Genomic DNA, 16,163 nt, shown 5'->3' with positions numbered 1-16,163 from the left:
ATGCAGTGCAAAAAGGCAAAGACAACCTACGGTTCACTTTGCCAGAGCTAAAGGTCTTTCTTGGCAAGTGCTTGGTAATGACTTACATCAAATACCCAAGAATCAGGAATTACTGGTCCACATAATCCGGCCTTAGAATGGACATTGTCGCTGATTCAATGCCTGTAAACCGTTTTGAGGAGATTCGAAGATTCCTTCACTTCAACGATAGGACCGACGCTCTAAGCTACCAGAATGACCGCTTGGCTGGGATGAGGCCAGTCATTGATGCACTCAACGAACCCTTTTTCTCGGCAGTTGATTCTGAGGAATACCATTCCGTGGATGAGATGGTGATACCATTCAAGGGGCGCTCCTCCATAAAGCAATACCTCCCAAGCAAGCCGAAGCGCTGGGGCTTCAAGGTGTGGGTGAGAGCAGGAGTGTCTGGCCACATTTATCGCTTTGAGGTATACCAAGGGGCAACCGGTGGGCGAGCCAAAGTTTCAAGCGAATTTGGTATGGCCGGAGACGTTGTCATCAGGTTGTCCGAGGGACTTGAAGGGAAGAATCATAAACTTTATGCCGATAACTTGTTCACATCTATGGCCCTCGTCCGAAAACTCAGAGAGGATGGAATATGGTTGGTTGGGACGTGCCGTGCAAACCATCTGCAAGGAGCGGATAAAAAGCTAAAGCCCTTGAAGGAGCTCAAAGCAGACGGAAGGGGAAGCACATCAATTTGCACCTCAGCAGACAACATCACAGTGACAAGGTGGCTGGACAACTCGCTTGTTCATGTTGTTTCCAGCTATGCAGGACGGCAGCCCGAAGGCACTACCAAAAGGTACAATAGAAAAGAGAGCAAAGTAATGGATGTCACCAGGCCGTACTCCATGGAAGTTTACAACAAACACATGGGTGGTGTCGACCTCATGGATTCCTTGATTGCAAGGTACAGAAATGACGTCCGGAACAAAAGGGGCTACTTGAGAATGTTCTTCCACCTACTAAATGCAGCAGTTGTGAACGCCTGGATTGTGTGGCGGTGGGACAAAGGTGCGGAGCATTATATGGACCAACTTGAGTTCCGAAGTCGCGTTGCCAAGGCACTCATATTTCGCGGCGAAGCAGCACAGAGCTCGAAGCGACGAGGCCGGCCATCCAACGATTCTTCGCCAGCGCCTATAAGAAAGAGAGTGTTCCACCATGTGTCCCTGGAAAAGAGGTTGGACGGCGGGCGCCATTTCCCAAAGAAGAGCGACCAAAAGTACGCCAGCCGCTGTCGAAGCCTCGACTGCCGCAGCAAGACAAGATACCTCTGCGGTCGCTGCAACGCCCCTTTTTGTCCAGAGTGCTTCGAGTCCTTCCACAGTGCATAAGTGGAATGTGCAAGACCTACCGTCAGCATTTCAATTTGAATTGAAATTGTTTCAGTGTTCCAGTATGAATGCTCAATAAGTTTTTGTTACATATATTTATTGTGTACTTAAACCAGAAACTAATGTCGGCTTACAGCATGTTGTCCTCATTTGGGGACAGATCGGAAATGTGATACAGAGACTCTTGATTACTTGCAATAAAATTTCATCATAATCTTTGTGGCCTCTAGTAACACTTTTAAGCAAAAAATAATTTTTTTATCCTCTGGATTTAATTCATGCATGAGAAGGTTAAAACACTAGCCAGGGAGTTGCATAGTGATATAGGAGAAAAAAAAGAATAGTTTGTTTTCCATAGTTAGTGCGCACCTGTGATAAAAGAAGATTGCTCTTCACAGAAAAACGGGTGCAGATAGCATTTATCCATATGTATGATGGAATTATATCGAGGTAGAGACTTAGATTATAGTAACGAGATAGGCATAAAGATAGTACGCCATCGTTAATATAGAATGGGAGTGAGTGCGATTGCCGAGGTGGAAAAGAAATTATGCGAATAGCTTGTTTCTGAAGGATTAGGAGAAGTGATAGATGGATATTATAAGCGCTGCTCTGGGATTCAGTACAATAATTGATATAACTGTGCAAAATGTGCATAACTGTGCATAAAAATGCATAATGAGTTTATTCATAGTTATATATATTATGCATTTTTATATTTATACATTCTTACAGGGATATCTTTAAGTCATTTATATTATGCATAATGCAAAGCAATAGCAATAAATACATAATGCTTTGCGGGTCCAGGAAACTTAACTTATTTTTAATTACAATAGTGGACGCTTCCACAAGGACGCTCAGTGCCTCTCACGCCCCCCCGTGGATCCCCCTGATCCTACTGCGCATGATCCGGTGATCTGCGTGATGGCTTTTATTCACATGACCAACATGCGCACTGAACCAAAACGCGACGCATCGTTGCAGTCCATCATCGCCGGAGTGCAATCTAGGAGCACTGACGGCACGTGCCTCATGTTCTTGCTGTACGACGGCATCCCCTACCGCCGCAATATCAACGCTGGCGGTCCTGAGTTGCTCCTTGTCCTTCCTAGTCATCTGCGATCGGTCCCTCTCGAACAACTTCACGATGCACCGACAGCGGGACACCTTGGAATTTTGCGTACATACGACCGCGTACGACGCTGGTTCTTCTGGCCGGGCATCTACCGTTCTGTGCGCCGTTATGTCGCAACTTGCGAATTGTGTCAGCGCCGGAAGAAACCTCCCCTGCCACCTGTCGGACGACTCCATCCAACTGAAGTTCCCTCTGAACCGTTCTTTCGTGTAGGCCTTGACCTGCTTGGCGCTTTTTCGACGACGACTAGAGGGAACAAGTGGATCGACGTCGCTACTGATTACGCGACACGCTACGCGATAACAAAGGCGTTGCCGACTAGTTGCGCAACAGACGTCACCGATTTTCTCCTTCAAGACGTCATTCTCCTGCACGGTGTACCTCGACAGTTACTTACAGACCGCGGCCGCTCGTTCTTGCCTCGTTTTGTCGACGACCTCCTCTGCTCTTTTGTTACTGAGCACAAGCTGTCCACCACCTACCACCCAGAAACGAATGGTTTTACGGAACATCTCAACCGAGCAATCACAGAAATTACGTCCATGTACGTCTCCAACGATCACCGCGACTGGGACGCCACGCTACTTACGTGACGTTCGCGTATAACTCGTCCCGACATGACACCGCAGGATATTCACCCTTTTCTCTTTTGTATGATCGTAACCCCACATTGCCGTTTGACACCGTCCTCCCCTCTGTGCCACGTGTTGCAACTGAGTACTCTCGTGAAGTCCTCGATCGCGCTCACATGACAGGTGAAGTCACCCGATCTCGTTTATTAGCCTCGCAGTATATACAAAAAGAGCGTCATGACTGGTGTCATCGCGATGTTATGTTCGCGCTAGATGCTCGGGTGCTCCTTTGGTCACCATGTCGTCGGGTTGGCCTCTCCCAGAAGCTTCTCTCTTGCTACACAAAGCCTTATAAAGTTATACGTCAAGTTAACGACGTAAATTAAGAGGTTTCGCCGCTACATTTTGATGCATCCTCAAGTCCGACGCCTGTTGACGGCGTGCACGTTTCGAGGCGGAAGTCATACTACGCTCGCAATTCTTCGCCTAACATGCGCCGAGACAGCACTTCACCACCTAGGGGCCATGTTACTGAAGGATGAAAGTGAAAGGAGAGGAAGGAGCTCGCGAGACGCTGGCTGCTGCGTGTTGTAGGTGGTCAGCCATCTTAACTAGTCTGGCTCCTATCTTGTATACATAGATATATACACACACACACACACACCCATATATATATATATATATATATATATATATATATATATATATATATATATATATAGTAACTACGGTCTTTGTATGCTTCCAACATCCCCGTAACAGCGTGACCATTGTCTGCCCGTATTTATCCTACCTTGTAACATTGAATTGAACTTATTAACCATTCTCGTTCTGCAAATGCACCTAATAACAATAATAAACATTCCGATGCACTGCCTAAATGCTAATCACATTAACGTCAACATTCATCCTGAGATGGGTTAAGTCGGACTTTACCGCCCTTTGTGTTCCCCTAAAATGAGCCTACATGCCCCGACAGACGAGAGAACGGACAGCGTTAGAAGGCCGGCGGGGAAAGTATTGCTTTTTTCTTTTGCTCTTCGTCATTTTCCATCTACGTGCACCTTCTGCTGCGGTAAACCGGTAGAGGTAGAAAAAGGCGCGAACGTACCGACCCCCAACTGAGCCGATTCTAGGGGTTGCGCTGAACCATGCGTAGTAGGAAGAAAATGAATTAGGCCCCATAAGCGTGGAGCAAGCGATGACTGTAAAGAAAAGAAAAAAGAAAGAAAATAAGATGGCAATTTAGGCACGAAGGGCGAAGCAGTGCAAGCGATAGCAAGGTCTACGGTTGCGCTTGAACTACTTTGACAATATTGTAACCGCCTCTTCACACCTTGCAGGTGCTGGCTGCTGCTGTGTTGCCGATTGTGCAACTTCATGAGCCGCTGGCTTTGTGGGCATTATTCGCGAATCCACCAAAATGAGTAAGTGTTACAAGGTTGGTGTCCCAATAGTCAAGGAAAGCTGGATGCAAGAAATGAAGAAGCAGCTAACAAGAAATTGAATCGCTGAAGGGTTGAAAATTTAGCTTGTTGGTACATTGTTGGCAACTTAGTAACAGCGATTAACGACGGCACAAAAAAGTAATAATAATATTTGGGGTTTTACGTGCCAAAACCACATTTCTGATTATGAGGCACGCCGTAGTGGTGGATTCTGGAAATTTTGACCACCTGGGGTTCTTTAACGTGCACCTAAATCTAAGTACACGGGTGTTTTCGCATTTCGCCCCCGTCGAAATGCGGCCGCCATGGCCGGGATTCGATACCGCGACCTCGTGCTCAGCAGCCCAACACCATAGCCACTGAACAACCACGGCAGGTTGCTCAAAAAAAAAAAGGTCATCGCAAAGTCATCGCATAGTCGTACAAATTGAAGTTGGCAACAGACAAATGAAGAAGTAGGCAGAAGAAGCTGCCAAGTGTGGAGAAAGAAGTCCCGCCAACAAAGTTAGACCAGAGCCGGCATTGAACGAGGAGCCTTGAGCTACAAAGAAGGTGGAGTAAAGCCAAATTTGCATGGTTTCCGCCTACTCATTTTTAAATTCTTGTTATTGAAGAGAATCTTGACACGACCAGAGAGACCACAGCATGCAAAATGTGACTAAAAGAAGCAAATATTACTTCACTATATTTAGTTGCTTTGTCAAACGCCTTGCGCTAACAGACGGACCATGTACTGTTGTGTTTAGCATGAGTACCAAAGCGTGAGCCACGACCGGAGCGCTCTGCGTGTCGAGGTGGTGGAGGAAACGTGCGGCGCGCTACAAAAATAAAGTGCGCTTTGTCACTCTAGAAATAAAATGGATCCATATTCTGCCAGTCCTTTCGTTGGGTGATGCGTGGCTATTTCACAAAGCTATAAGGCACTGGTCCGCCACGAAACAGCGTCACGCCATGACAAACATGTGGCCCTAAGCTCAGAAAGTCACGCTTCCTGGCAGGCTGGTGTATTATCCCTTAGCGATATTGCAGCCCCGCTCCCGAAGAAAGTAGGCAAGGGACTGGAACTTGTGTGCCTTGCGCGAGTGTTCAAACCGGTTCCACATTTTCATCAACCGCGTCGCGCGTTATAGCGTCAGAAGCTCGACCCGCCCAGAACTTCGGCCACGGCTCCAGCAGTGCGACTCGTATTGAGCGCGATAGTACATGTAGAGCATTGCGCGTTGTTTAGTTCCCGACAAAGTGAATTTAATGTTAACAGAAGAGTGTCTGCGAGCATGAGGCAAGGGTGACCGACCTGAAGTCCTTAGGGTGGTGCGACACGTCCACTTCCAGCACCAGGGTGCGGCAGGTGGCGCTCTCTCCCGAGACGCCCTGCTTCTTCTGCAGGGTGCTCTGGCCGGCCATTGAGTGGTGCTGGTGAATGGTGGCCAGCAGGTCCGGGCGGCCATCTTTGGACGTCGCCTGCAGCACCGACTGCAGAGACACAGAGAGGCTTATGCATCTCACCGCACTCGCGTAGCAAATGTTGCGTGACATAAATATAGCAGCCGAAGTTGATATTGCGAGTAAAGGAAACAATGTTTTAGGAACAGTTTTAGCACATACTCGGAAACTCTCTATAAGCATACATCATGAAAAACGCCGACTAAATGTAAACTCCTAAGCACCTGGATGGACTTCCAAGTTCGATTAAAATTCAGTCTTCATCTGACGCTGCAGTCAGCACAGAAATTGCCCACGCCTATTAAGTTGATGTGTGAAGGCCATTGGAAACGTTAGAGTAGGTGCTGTGCCGGCTACTGCGGAACCCGCCCGTTCTGTCAAGGTGCAATTCGAATTCGCTAAATATTCAAAGGCTTCAGCAGCTTCCCACACACTCGTTCGGGTAATCGCCAATGTGTGCAAAAGGTCTACTTGGAGAGGGAAGTGCGTTATCCAGTATAAAGACAGTCTACATCATACGGGGTGTATTTTTGGCACACAACTATAATCGTTCTCTATCCTAGCTGCCTGTCTTTTATTTAAATCTGCATGCCCATTACTTCCAGGCCACTAACGGCATGCGCGTGATAAGCTTAACATAGCATTCTTGACAGGAAAGTAGCAAGCACAGAGTTTGCAAGAAAGGGTTATGGTGTTGCGCTGCTCAGACCAGTGGTTATGGTGCTGCGCTGCTCAGATCGAAGTCGTGGGTTCAATCCCGGCCGCGACGGTGACATTCCGATAGCGGGGGAAAGCAAAAACCTTCAAGTACCGTGCATCGGGTGCACATTACAGAAACACAGGTGGTGAAGAATGAATCCAGGGCCCATCGCTGCTACCTACCTTATAATAATATGGTGGGTTTTGCACTTAAAACCCCAGAATTCAATTTTGTCGGCCAAGGTAGATTACCTGTATTATTTTTGGTCAATGATACGTCCGGAAGGCTCTAAACTGTCTTTAGAGTGCTGGTTGGGAAAGTGTGCTATCAACTGTGATTAGGCTGAGCTCACTGCATGTCAACGTGGTTCCCAATTACCGAGGAGCTGTGAGGCAACGCCTCACACACACTGCGTATGCACAGAAAGGGTGGACAAACTGTGTGTACATTCCCTATTTCAATCACTGTTTCGCGCTACAGTAACAACACACGCTGTAGTGAGCCCAATTGCTATATACTACTCGCCGAAGCGAAGGAAAGAAAAAATGACGGCCTGTAAAAAATAGTTAGATAGCTGCATGGTTCATGGCATATAATGAGATGAACGTGCAGTAAACCGGCGAAAAGGTACGTGGCAAAAGAGGTCAGAGCAAAACTATTATAACACTAAGTGCTCAACTGAAGTCAGCGATAACATTATCGTGTTCTAGCATGCCTCTTGTAGTTTTCTGGGGTGCGCACAATGAATTCTATGCCCACCGGGATAAAGAACTTTCTACCTAAAATCCACTGCGCTTGAGTAACTCTGCCGGCAAATTTTCGAGCTGACGAAATGGTAAATGCGGCTATGTTTCTTACGTGTGTAATAAGGACTCAGGCATACCTTATATATTGAAAGTAATTTTTCCGCTACATGCACAAACGATATGGCAAGAGTATTTGCCGGCTTTTGGCACAAACTCTTTTCGCGAGTGGTGAAGTAGATGGCGTTAGCACGTGTTTAAATACCTGCTTAATTTAGATTTGTACAAATAACTTCTGTTATAAACTGTGCTCAGCTGTAGCATATAAATTGTTTGTATCATTCTCTTCCCACGTTCATAATGAATTACGTTGAGAGTGCACAAAACACAAAGCAAGACAGAAGCGCTAATCCCGTGCTGCATTGGCACGGAAGTAACTTCACGTTAGACATGTTTATGGTCGTTGCTGTTTTATTTAAAGTTCATTTAAAACGGTGCTGTTCCCTCTAGGTTCAATCTTTAAGCGGTTATCGTGCTACGTATGTGGAAAAGATGGCCTCGTTCTCTTAACAAATGCTCACGAAAGCACTCACAGAGATTTAATTAAACAAAAGATGTCCTAGCCAACATAAATACTGCTCTTTTTACGTGGTTTCTGTCTTTGATTTCAGAAACGAACATGTTTAACAACTGGCTGACAAATTTGATTTCAACAGCGTTTTTTTTAATTTATTCCTGCCTTTGTCCTTGTTGCCCGGTTATTCGGGTGGTCGGCCCGCTCAGCAGCCATCACTGGCGTTTTTAAAAGCTCATAAAGAAGAGAAAAGTAAAAAAGAATACCTGTGAGCATTAGCATAAGCTTTTCCTCGTACATTTCTTGGTATTTAAACTATAAAGCAGGTGCCATTTCTACCCACAACGGTGGCTCAATGGCTAAGGATCTGTGCTTATGAAAGCGAGATCACGGCTTTGGTTCGCAAACACGGCGGTTTTATTTTGACGGAACGGAACGCAAAAACTGTCCATGGCGTTCCTTATGCTCCCTGCAGTACCTTGGAAAGTTATACTCGATATAATAAATACCATTACTTATCCCATTTTCCTTTTCTGTTTTCCTTTTTTTTTGTCGTTAGAGAATTGTACCAACCAGAAAATTTCTCCCTTGCGGATGTGGATTGTGTGCACTTGTAGTTTTATTTTCGTGCCTAATGCTGCAGTTTGTAGGGAAAGTCCGTCTTTACTGCTTCCATTTCGTGTGCACACTGTAAGCTATATTATTTCTGCTTGTCTGATCGCATGCGCAAGGGCGCCTGTAAGGGTTGTACAGGAAAATAGAGAGGTACATTGCGCGTGCCTCTGCGTGCATGTCTATGCTTAGACACGATAGCAGAAGGAAAACGACAAGTATTCCCCAAAGCCAGTACCCAGTGCTGAAAACACGAATAAAGAAAGCTCTAAGTGTCCGTAAATTGTACCAGTGTAGTCGCCGCTTTAAAGGAGTAGAAAATACACTCAGCGTCAGCGTATCATTTATGACAGCCGTTTGAGTCATTAGAAGCCGATTCACTCTGCAAGAGTGCACTTCGCTCTGGAGGCTTTTTTCTCTTCTTTCCGTACAGTGAGCGTGAGTGCGCGTGTGATGTCCCTTTACTCATCACAAAAGTAAAACTCTATCCTTGGGCAATCTAAAATTTAAAAACATAAAGCGATTTCGTCTATTAAGGTTTTCTTTTTGACTGTGTGCAGCTTCAAAAAAGTGGGGATAAATAAGTACAAGGCCTTGCAGGTAAGCGTAATCGATGCGCCATGGGAGAAGAGTTGCACACAGTGTACGCCCCCCGGTACAAGGGGATCCGCTATTATTCCGAAAATATCCTGTCAACTCGACGTAATTGAATCTTAGTGTTGGAGTGCATTCTCCTTTCACCAGGCGCAAATGCGTACGCCTGCGCGAAACGTTGAGGGCCCCAAAGCATGCATGCGTCGTATCAAGCAAAGAGAGGCGTGGTGATTGAAAGGGTATAGTTAGTATCGCTGATAGCACGAAGGACAACTGCCTACCCGGCACATGGACACAAGGAAACAGGAGCACTCAAGGACGAGGAACGCTTTCGCCGAGTTTACAGAGCTTTTGTTTAGGGGACGCAAGCGGCTTGCGTCGCCAAATGTTAAACTCTATTTTGTCTCAGCACGCTGTGCGGCGCGATGTGAAAAATTTGAATTGTATCGGCAGAGTATCTTTCAGGTGTATCATCAGGAACATTGCGGTAGCCCTTGAGGCCCTAAGAAAAGTCCGTTTTCTTTCACGCCCTTGTTCTCTCTGCAGTGATTGTGCCGTAGTGTAAAAAAAAAAGCAAGAAGAATATCATGAAGGTGCCCTACATACAACAGTGTCGCTTCTCCCGTGGTCACATCGGGTTTAAGTCAACATAAATAGTAGCAAAAGATGGACTGGTGTTCAACTCCACAAAGCATACCAGGGGCTCTGAGGAATGCCATATTGGAATACCTTTCGTTACTTTCGGTCCCATGTACAGCTTTATAACGTTTCTTTAACGCTCATCTAGAGCCAAGCACATAATGTATTCAATATGTACGCGTTAGTTTGCTTATTCCTTGCACGGCACATTTAATTTATTGGACACAATAGACACTCCACTCAACACTCCATACACGCCAGACTGCAAGCGAAGGACCAGTCATTTCAAGTCGTTATAAATGACTATAGGTTTCTGTCCCTACGTACAGCGTACGTGTCACAGATAAAAGTAAGCAAGTTTTTGAAAACCATGGAGTGTGCTAGCGGGATGAAACCAACTCAGTGGTGTTGAGAATCGCGAGGCCTAGTCTGCGGTATTTTTTTATCTTTTAAAATCAATTAGTATTATTTGCTTACTTTTGAAATATTGGCTTCACCAAGAAAGGACCAATGCGAAAGTTGTAGACCACAGTTAAAAATGACCGACTGAAGTGCTTGCAACTAAGCACCATTCATGGACCTTCTCCTACTTGCCTTTAAAGAAAGCCCACGAAATACAAAAACAAACACGTGATAGCGCCACTATTTCAGTGCTCTCATACGACCGATCAAGAAACGGAATCCGTTTGTCTCTGCTGCGCTGTCCGGGACGGACTTGGCGTTTCCGGTGGCCGCAAGATACGCTCCAGCAACTCTCGCTAGGAAGATGTGATAACGGACGAATAGACGAACATGACGCTTGCATTTTCGTTCCCGATTAAACAGTTCTGCGGTCAACATTTCTCATGTCCGAGCTTTCTTTTATTTATTAGTGTAGCTGGTAGGCGCCCATTTCTGCAGATTCTGTGGAGAGCATCGGCGTCGGCCTCAGCGCAACCGAGTGAACGAACACAACAGCGAACGATGAAACACGCGAACGTGAACGGGTGGAGACCAAAGAGAGCGGCCCCATCAGTGACGTGCGCGCGGGAAACTGGTGTCACGCGGACCCGCCCAACCACTCCATGGGTACTTGTATCTGGACTCAGCCGGACCGCATGTTTCGTACTATCGTCTGCTCGCGTTAGCTTTCGCTAGCGTTCGTTTCAATTGATTGTTCCGGCGATTGTATGTTTCGATTGATTGTCGCACCTATCTCTCTAGATATTTGCGCACGATTATAAAGCGCAGGTGGTGCCTTTATCCTTCCTGCTTTAGATCTGAGATTAACATGGGTTGAGAACACTACACACGGCATCATGGATATGCCCAGGAAAGATTAAAGAAAAATTAATTGTGGAGCTTTACATGCCACAATCACGATCTGATCATGAGGCGCGATGTACTAGGGATGGATGGATGGATCGATATTATGAGCGTCCCCTTTGGAACGGGGTGGTGGGTTGCGCCACCAAGCTCTTGCTACTATACTGTCTAATATCCTACCTAGGTTAAACAATGAAAAAATAAAAAATAAAACACTCTGAATTACCACGCCCAAATTTTCTGATCCCCTATTGCGAACTGTGCTTTTGTACGTCGCCGTCTTTTGTCGTTACCCTACTTTTCTTCCACCAATCCTCCAGTCGACTCTTACTCCGGGGGACTCCGGAAATTTGCGCCACCTGGAGTTCTTTAAGATGCACCTAAATCTAAGTAAACATGTGTTTTCGCATTTCGCCCTCATCGAAATGCGGCCGCCGTGACCGGGATTCAATCCCGCGAGTACGCCCAGGGAGCTTTTGTGAGAAAGTCCGAAGGGGAAAGCTTGGACGAATAATTAGATAATTGTTCGTCCCATTTCGTTGTCAACAGGTGATGAGACCACACTGGTCACACTTTGTTTTACCGCGATAGCGTTAAGGGCCCCATATCGCAGAAATTCCGTCGTCGGCACCGGCGGCGGCGTCTCCGAACGCGAAAGTTATCGCGAACGACGCCTCCCGATCCACGCAGGTTGTCCGCGCGGCGCTCAGGTATTACTGAACTAATTGAATTTCTCAAACTAAAATGCGTCAGTAAATTCGTAACGTACTTACACGTAACCTACGCACATGTAGCGTCAGATTGTAATTCGAATGTAGAATAAAACCTAATTCTGTTACGCGGAAACTAAAACCTCTTTTAACGCGATAGCGTTTTCCAGCTGCCGTTTTTGGTCTGCCTTAGTAGGACCGACAGAGCCCGCTCGGTTCCTTGAAACGCCATCAACAACAAGAAAAAATAAATAAATAAAGGAAATACAATGCTCGGTTTCATGCATAGCGTTCGACGCCATCGATTTTAGGAAAACATTACGGTTACATAAGCTGCAGTTGCCGGGAAACGTTAGAAGCAGTCAGGGATCTCGGAATGCTATGGCGCTCCACTCTTAAAGGCGAAACTTAAGCATACTCCAAGTTTTTTACTCCTTTCAACGCTGCGCTCTTCCTTTCGGTGCCGCAGATTTGAACTCGTAGTTCTTTCGGTTTCTCTCATGATGCATCGACAGCAGGGCGCTATAACGTAAAGTTATTCCAAACTTTTCTATTCCAATTCTGCTATCAGCCCTCCACGATTGGTCAAAAACTTTTTTCGACCAGCCCCACTTCACCTGTCTGTCACGCGACGTCACGAAAACCGCGATAGCTCCCCATCTGGTATGATGTGTACATACTGATTATGCATGATTTGACAGAAAAAAGAAAAACAGTTATTTCTCATTAGACCCCTTTTCGCCATTAGCCTTCGGCTATTGATAAAAAGTTTTCGGGCTGCACTCACTTCACCTGCCGGTTACGCGACGTCACAAAACCGCACCAACTCACCGCGTCAAAGTGACGTGTACGCGATAAAGATGCATTAATATTCCGACGAAAACTGAACTTCCTTCGGAATAGCCGCAGGCTGCCCCGTTCCGAAAGGAATAAACGATGGCGGCCGCCGATCGCTGAGACGCTGGCTACTCGCACCTGCCTGAGAGCATGGGTGTGTTTGCATACAATAAAACTTCTTGCGTATCCGTGTCACGTTTCCGAGCACTTTCGGCACGTTTACCACCTCATTCTGCCAACTCTTCTTTGCTGAGGGTCAGTTTTAGCGTCATACTTAAGCTTCCGTTGCATGCCGCCGCAATTTTCGACCAGCCACCACAAGCTAAGTAAGGGAAAGCCGACCAATCGCAGATGCCGGTACCACCCTCTTCATCCAGTTATCGATTTTCAGTGCACTGGCTCTGCCCCAGCGGATCCCTCTCCACTTGAGCGTTCTCCTCGCCTTTTGTCAGCCAATTAGATACGACAAGCCGCTCAGTCTAGGTAATGTTATTCGTTTTTCATGCAAACAAAATTGACCTCCTATGAACGAGGATAGTGTTTGATTGGTCTGTACAGCCAACCCTGTCGGTGACCGCCCGGTACTTGCGTCGGTGTTTACGCAAATTTGACGGCAGGAGATTGGAATAGTTTTACGTTATAGGGCCCCAGATTCCGCACTGTTCCTCCGAATGGTTCCGAATTTTTTGTTGCAGCAATCTTAACAGGAGAGGCTGTATTAGCTAAACGTGGCCTTGACATTCGGTGACGCGTGCTGCAAGCAAAGCACTATGCGCCACTATCTCGGAGAAGTTTGCTTGCAGTTTGAAATTTACATAGAGGGCACTGCCGTCTGCCGAAACTCGCAGCCGCTGTTTCCTTCTTGTATTCCAGCCGCCGAGCGGATACTATTTTCCCGTGCGCAGATAAACACCATTTTGGCAAGCATTGCCGAGAAGCCCTCGTTCAGTGAAAGGAACGGAGAAAGACATTGCCGAGAAGCTATCATTCAGTAAAAAAAAAGAGCACGAAGGCACCTTTGCGGCTGCCTTGGGGTAAGGGAACACCTAACACAGCCCCCCACTAAGCGCGCTTTAGTAAGGAACCTTTCAGAATTTACGTAAGGAGGCATAATTACTGTAGTGGCGTCTTTACTAAGGTAAAGGACGTTTCCGAGTTCGCGCTTTAGTCTAACCCGGAGACTGTGTAATCCGCAGTTGCATGGTGGAGGCAAGTGGGTGGTGCTTCTCCGTCTTGCTGATTTGCTGAGCCGCCACAAAATACACGCATGAAAGTGCGCTTGGCTGCAAAACGGGTGGCAGAAGATGAAACATTTTATAGCATTTAATTAACCTATTGACGAAAGCCTCGCTTCATACACCGGTCGTTTTTAGGTCATACAGAAAAAAAATTCTGGCACATAGCGTAATTGTAGTCCTTGAGATGGATGATTCGAAGTAGGTACATTAATTACTCTCACGAGAAAACGAAGCGCATAATCGACTAATTAACGAAAGTGAACTGATTAACTTTTTAAAAACAATTACGTTAGGGCACCATATTGCAATTTACGAATTGCAGCAGGTGAGTTTGCTAGGCATATCCGTTTGAAACGATTTCTAAGGATTGCACGGGTTTAGATGCATGCGCCATGAATGTTGTGATAAAAATGCGCCATTGTACCTCTTCAGTTTATTGCGAACTATAGGGACACTCCATATACTGCATATATAATATATGGACACTCCGCCGTGGCTGACAGTGTCACCGTGATGTTCAGTATAACGTTTGCGTATAAAGTGCGACGACATTGTGGCCGCGCACCGTATGCTGTACGTAGGAGTGGAGGCATGTGAGGGTGAACCGACGATGGTGGTTCGCGCGCAAGGCACCAGAACGGGGAAGGGGGCGCTCTACTCCGGCGGCGGCTATGTATGGTGCGGATAAGCGCTGCCGTGCAGGCTCTATTTTGAAAGTCAACTGCGATGGGGACACAGTGTGCCAAGTGCTGATAGCTTCGTGCACTCTGTGCTCTTGCCGCATAGTTCGCTTTTAAGAGAAAGGCAGCACGAAGGTCACTTCGCTTGTTGGCGCGGCCGCGCTTCGTCACGCCAGCGTTTTGACAGCGGCTTTCCGCGGTCATTGAACGTGAAGTGTGCATGTTTTCCTGTGCGCGCTGATACTATGCTAGTTAATTTAGCTAGATGCCAGTGTTTACAAGTTCATACAGCCAATACAACTGCTAGCCTTACTTATAATGGCTGTCTACTAATTTGCTTTTGTAATCGATGCTTCATCTTTCGGGCGAAACTGCGCTTTTTCCTTAATAAACCGCCGTTTTACGCATTGCAGTACAAAAGTAACGCCCATGTATTTTGTTGCACAAATTGGGAGCGATAATGTTGAAACTGTTGCCGTATTGAAAATTAGTGCCCAGTGGTTAGGCCTCGCGAAGTCACCGGCTGCAATTCAACTGCAGTATGTGCCATCAGGTAATAAATAAAGAAAACGTAGTCAGCGTTCTTTTGGTAATTAGGCTATGCTGCATTTCAATTTCATTCGCAAGTAATATCCACCTTCTTTATTAATCTAGCTGAATGACTAGAAATATGCCATCTATCATAGGCGATCTGTAAAAATTCAGTACGCCTTTAAAAAAAAAGCACTTGTTTTTTCATTGTGCGCTGAATCTGCAAAAGCTTTAATCCGTCATTTAATCTTGCAGAGCTCCTAATAGTTCTTTCTATGACAAGAAAGATCAATTTGTTAATTATGTTTCAATTTAAAGAATACATAGAAGCCGCCGAAATAGCAAAACTTCCTCGCTGCATGAAAAAAGAAAGAACGAACAAAGTCGCAGAAAAAAAAAAAACGCACACAGTCACTATTGGAAACGTCTACGTGCTTCTCCGTTTTTATTTGTAGTGCATAAAATATTATAAAAAACAATTAAGGAGCTCGATAAGAGAGAACAGGATAAGTACCTGAATATAAAAAGGAGAACCACTACTTGCAAAATTCTGTGAGAAAGTTAACTGCATTTTAATATGCTGTAAAGGCCTTATAAAACCCGTCATCCCTGTATGTGCTCGTTCCTTCATGCATGAGTTTCAAGCTATAAGACTCTACAACGCTAACTTAAGTTCAGCAACATTCCTTAACTGTGCGAGGAAGACAGGACGTGAAATTGAACACAGACGCACACACAAATCGCGTTGTGTGTGCGTCTATGTTTCTGTTCACCTGCTGTCTTCCTTGCGCAGTTGAAAATTTCGCTGAATCCATGAAAAGTCTAGCCCAACAACATGCCTTGCTAATTTAAGCGCGATATTTTTACAACATCGTAGACCTAAATTTGGAAGCCAGAATTGGAGATTTTCTTTACTTGTACGAGTTAGAATGGAACATAGCTGGGCGTGACAGGATGAGTTTCAGGTTCGCTTCCAGCGTTTTAGATTGGCCAGATAGAGCTCATTTCTAACGACGTGAAGCAATAAGGAGAGTGGCT

At 45.9% G+C, this 16,163-nt stretch overlaps 1 protein-coding gene across 1 annotated transcript in view; it reads right to left on the bottom strand.

The window, feature by feature from the left end:
- LOC139052148 (cGMP-dependent protein kinase, isozyme 1-like) overlaps nt 1-5,985 on the bottom strand; it is a 455,731-nt gene extending 449,746 nt beyond the window's left edge. The window contains exon 1 of the mRNA XM_070529239.1: nt 5,814-5,985. Within this exon, the coding sequence (XP_070385340.1) occupies nt 5,814-5,923 (110 nt within the window). The 5' untranslated portion in view covers nt 5,924-5,985. The remainder of the gene's footprint in view (nt 1-5,813) is intronic.
- Nucleotides 5,986-16,163: the final 10,178 nt, after the last annotated feature.

This window comes from Dermacentor albipictus, unplaced genomic scaffold (genome assembly GCF_038994185.2).
Source record: "Dermacentor albipictus isolate Rhodes 1998 colony unplaced genomic scaffold, USDA_Dalb.pri_finalv2 scaffold_19, whole genome shotgun sequence".
NCBI classification, from domain to species: Eukaryota; Metazoa; Arthropoda; class Arachnida; order Ixodida; family Ixodidae; genus Dermacentor; species Dermacentor albipictus.
The sequence above is the reverse complement of the archived record's forward strand: the minus strand, read 5'-3'. Positions and strand labels throughout refer to the sequence as shown.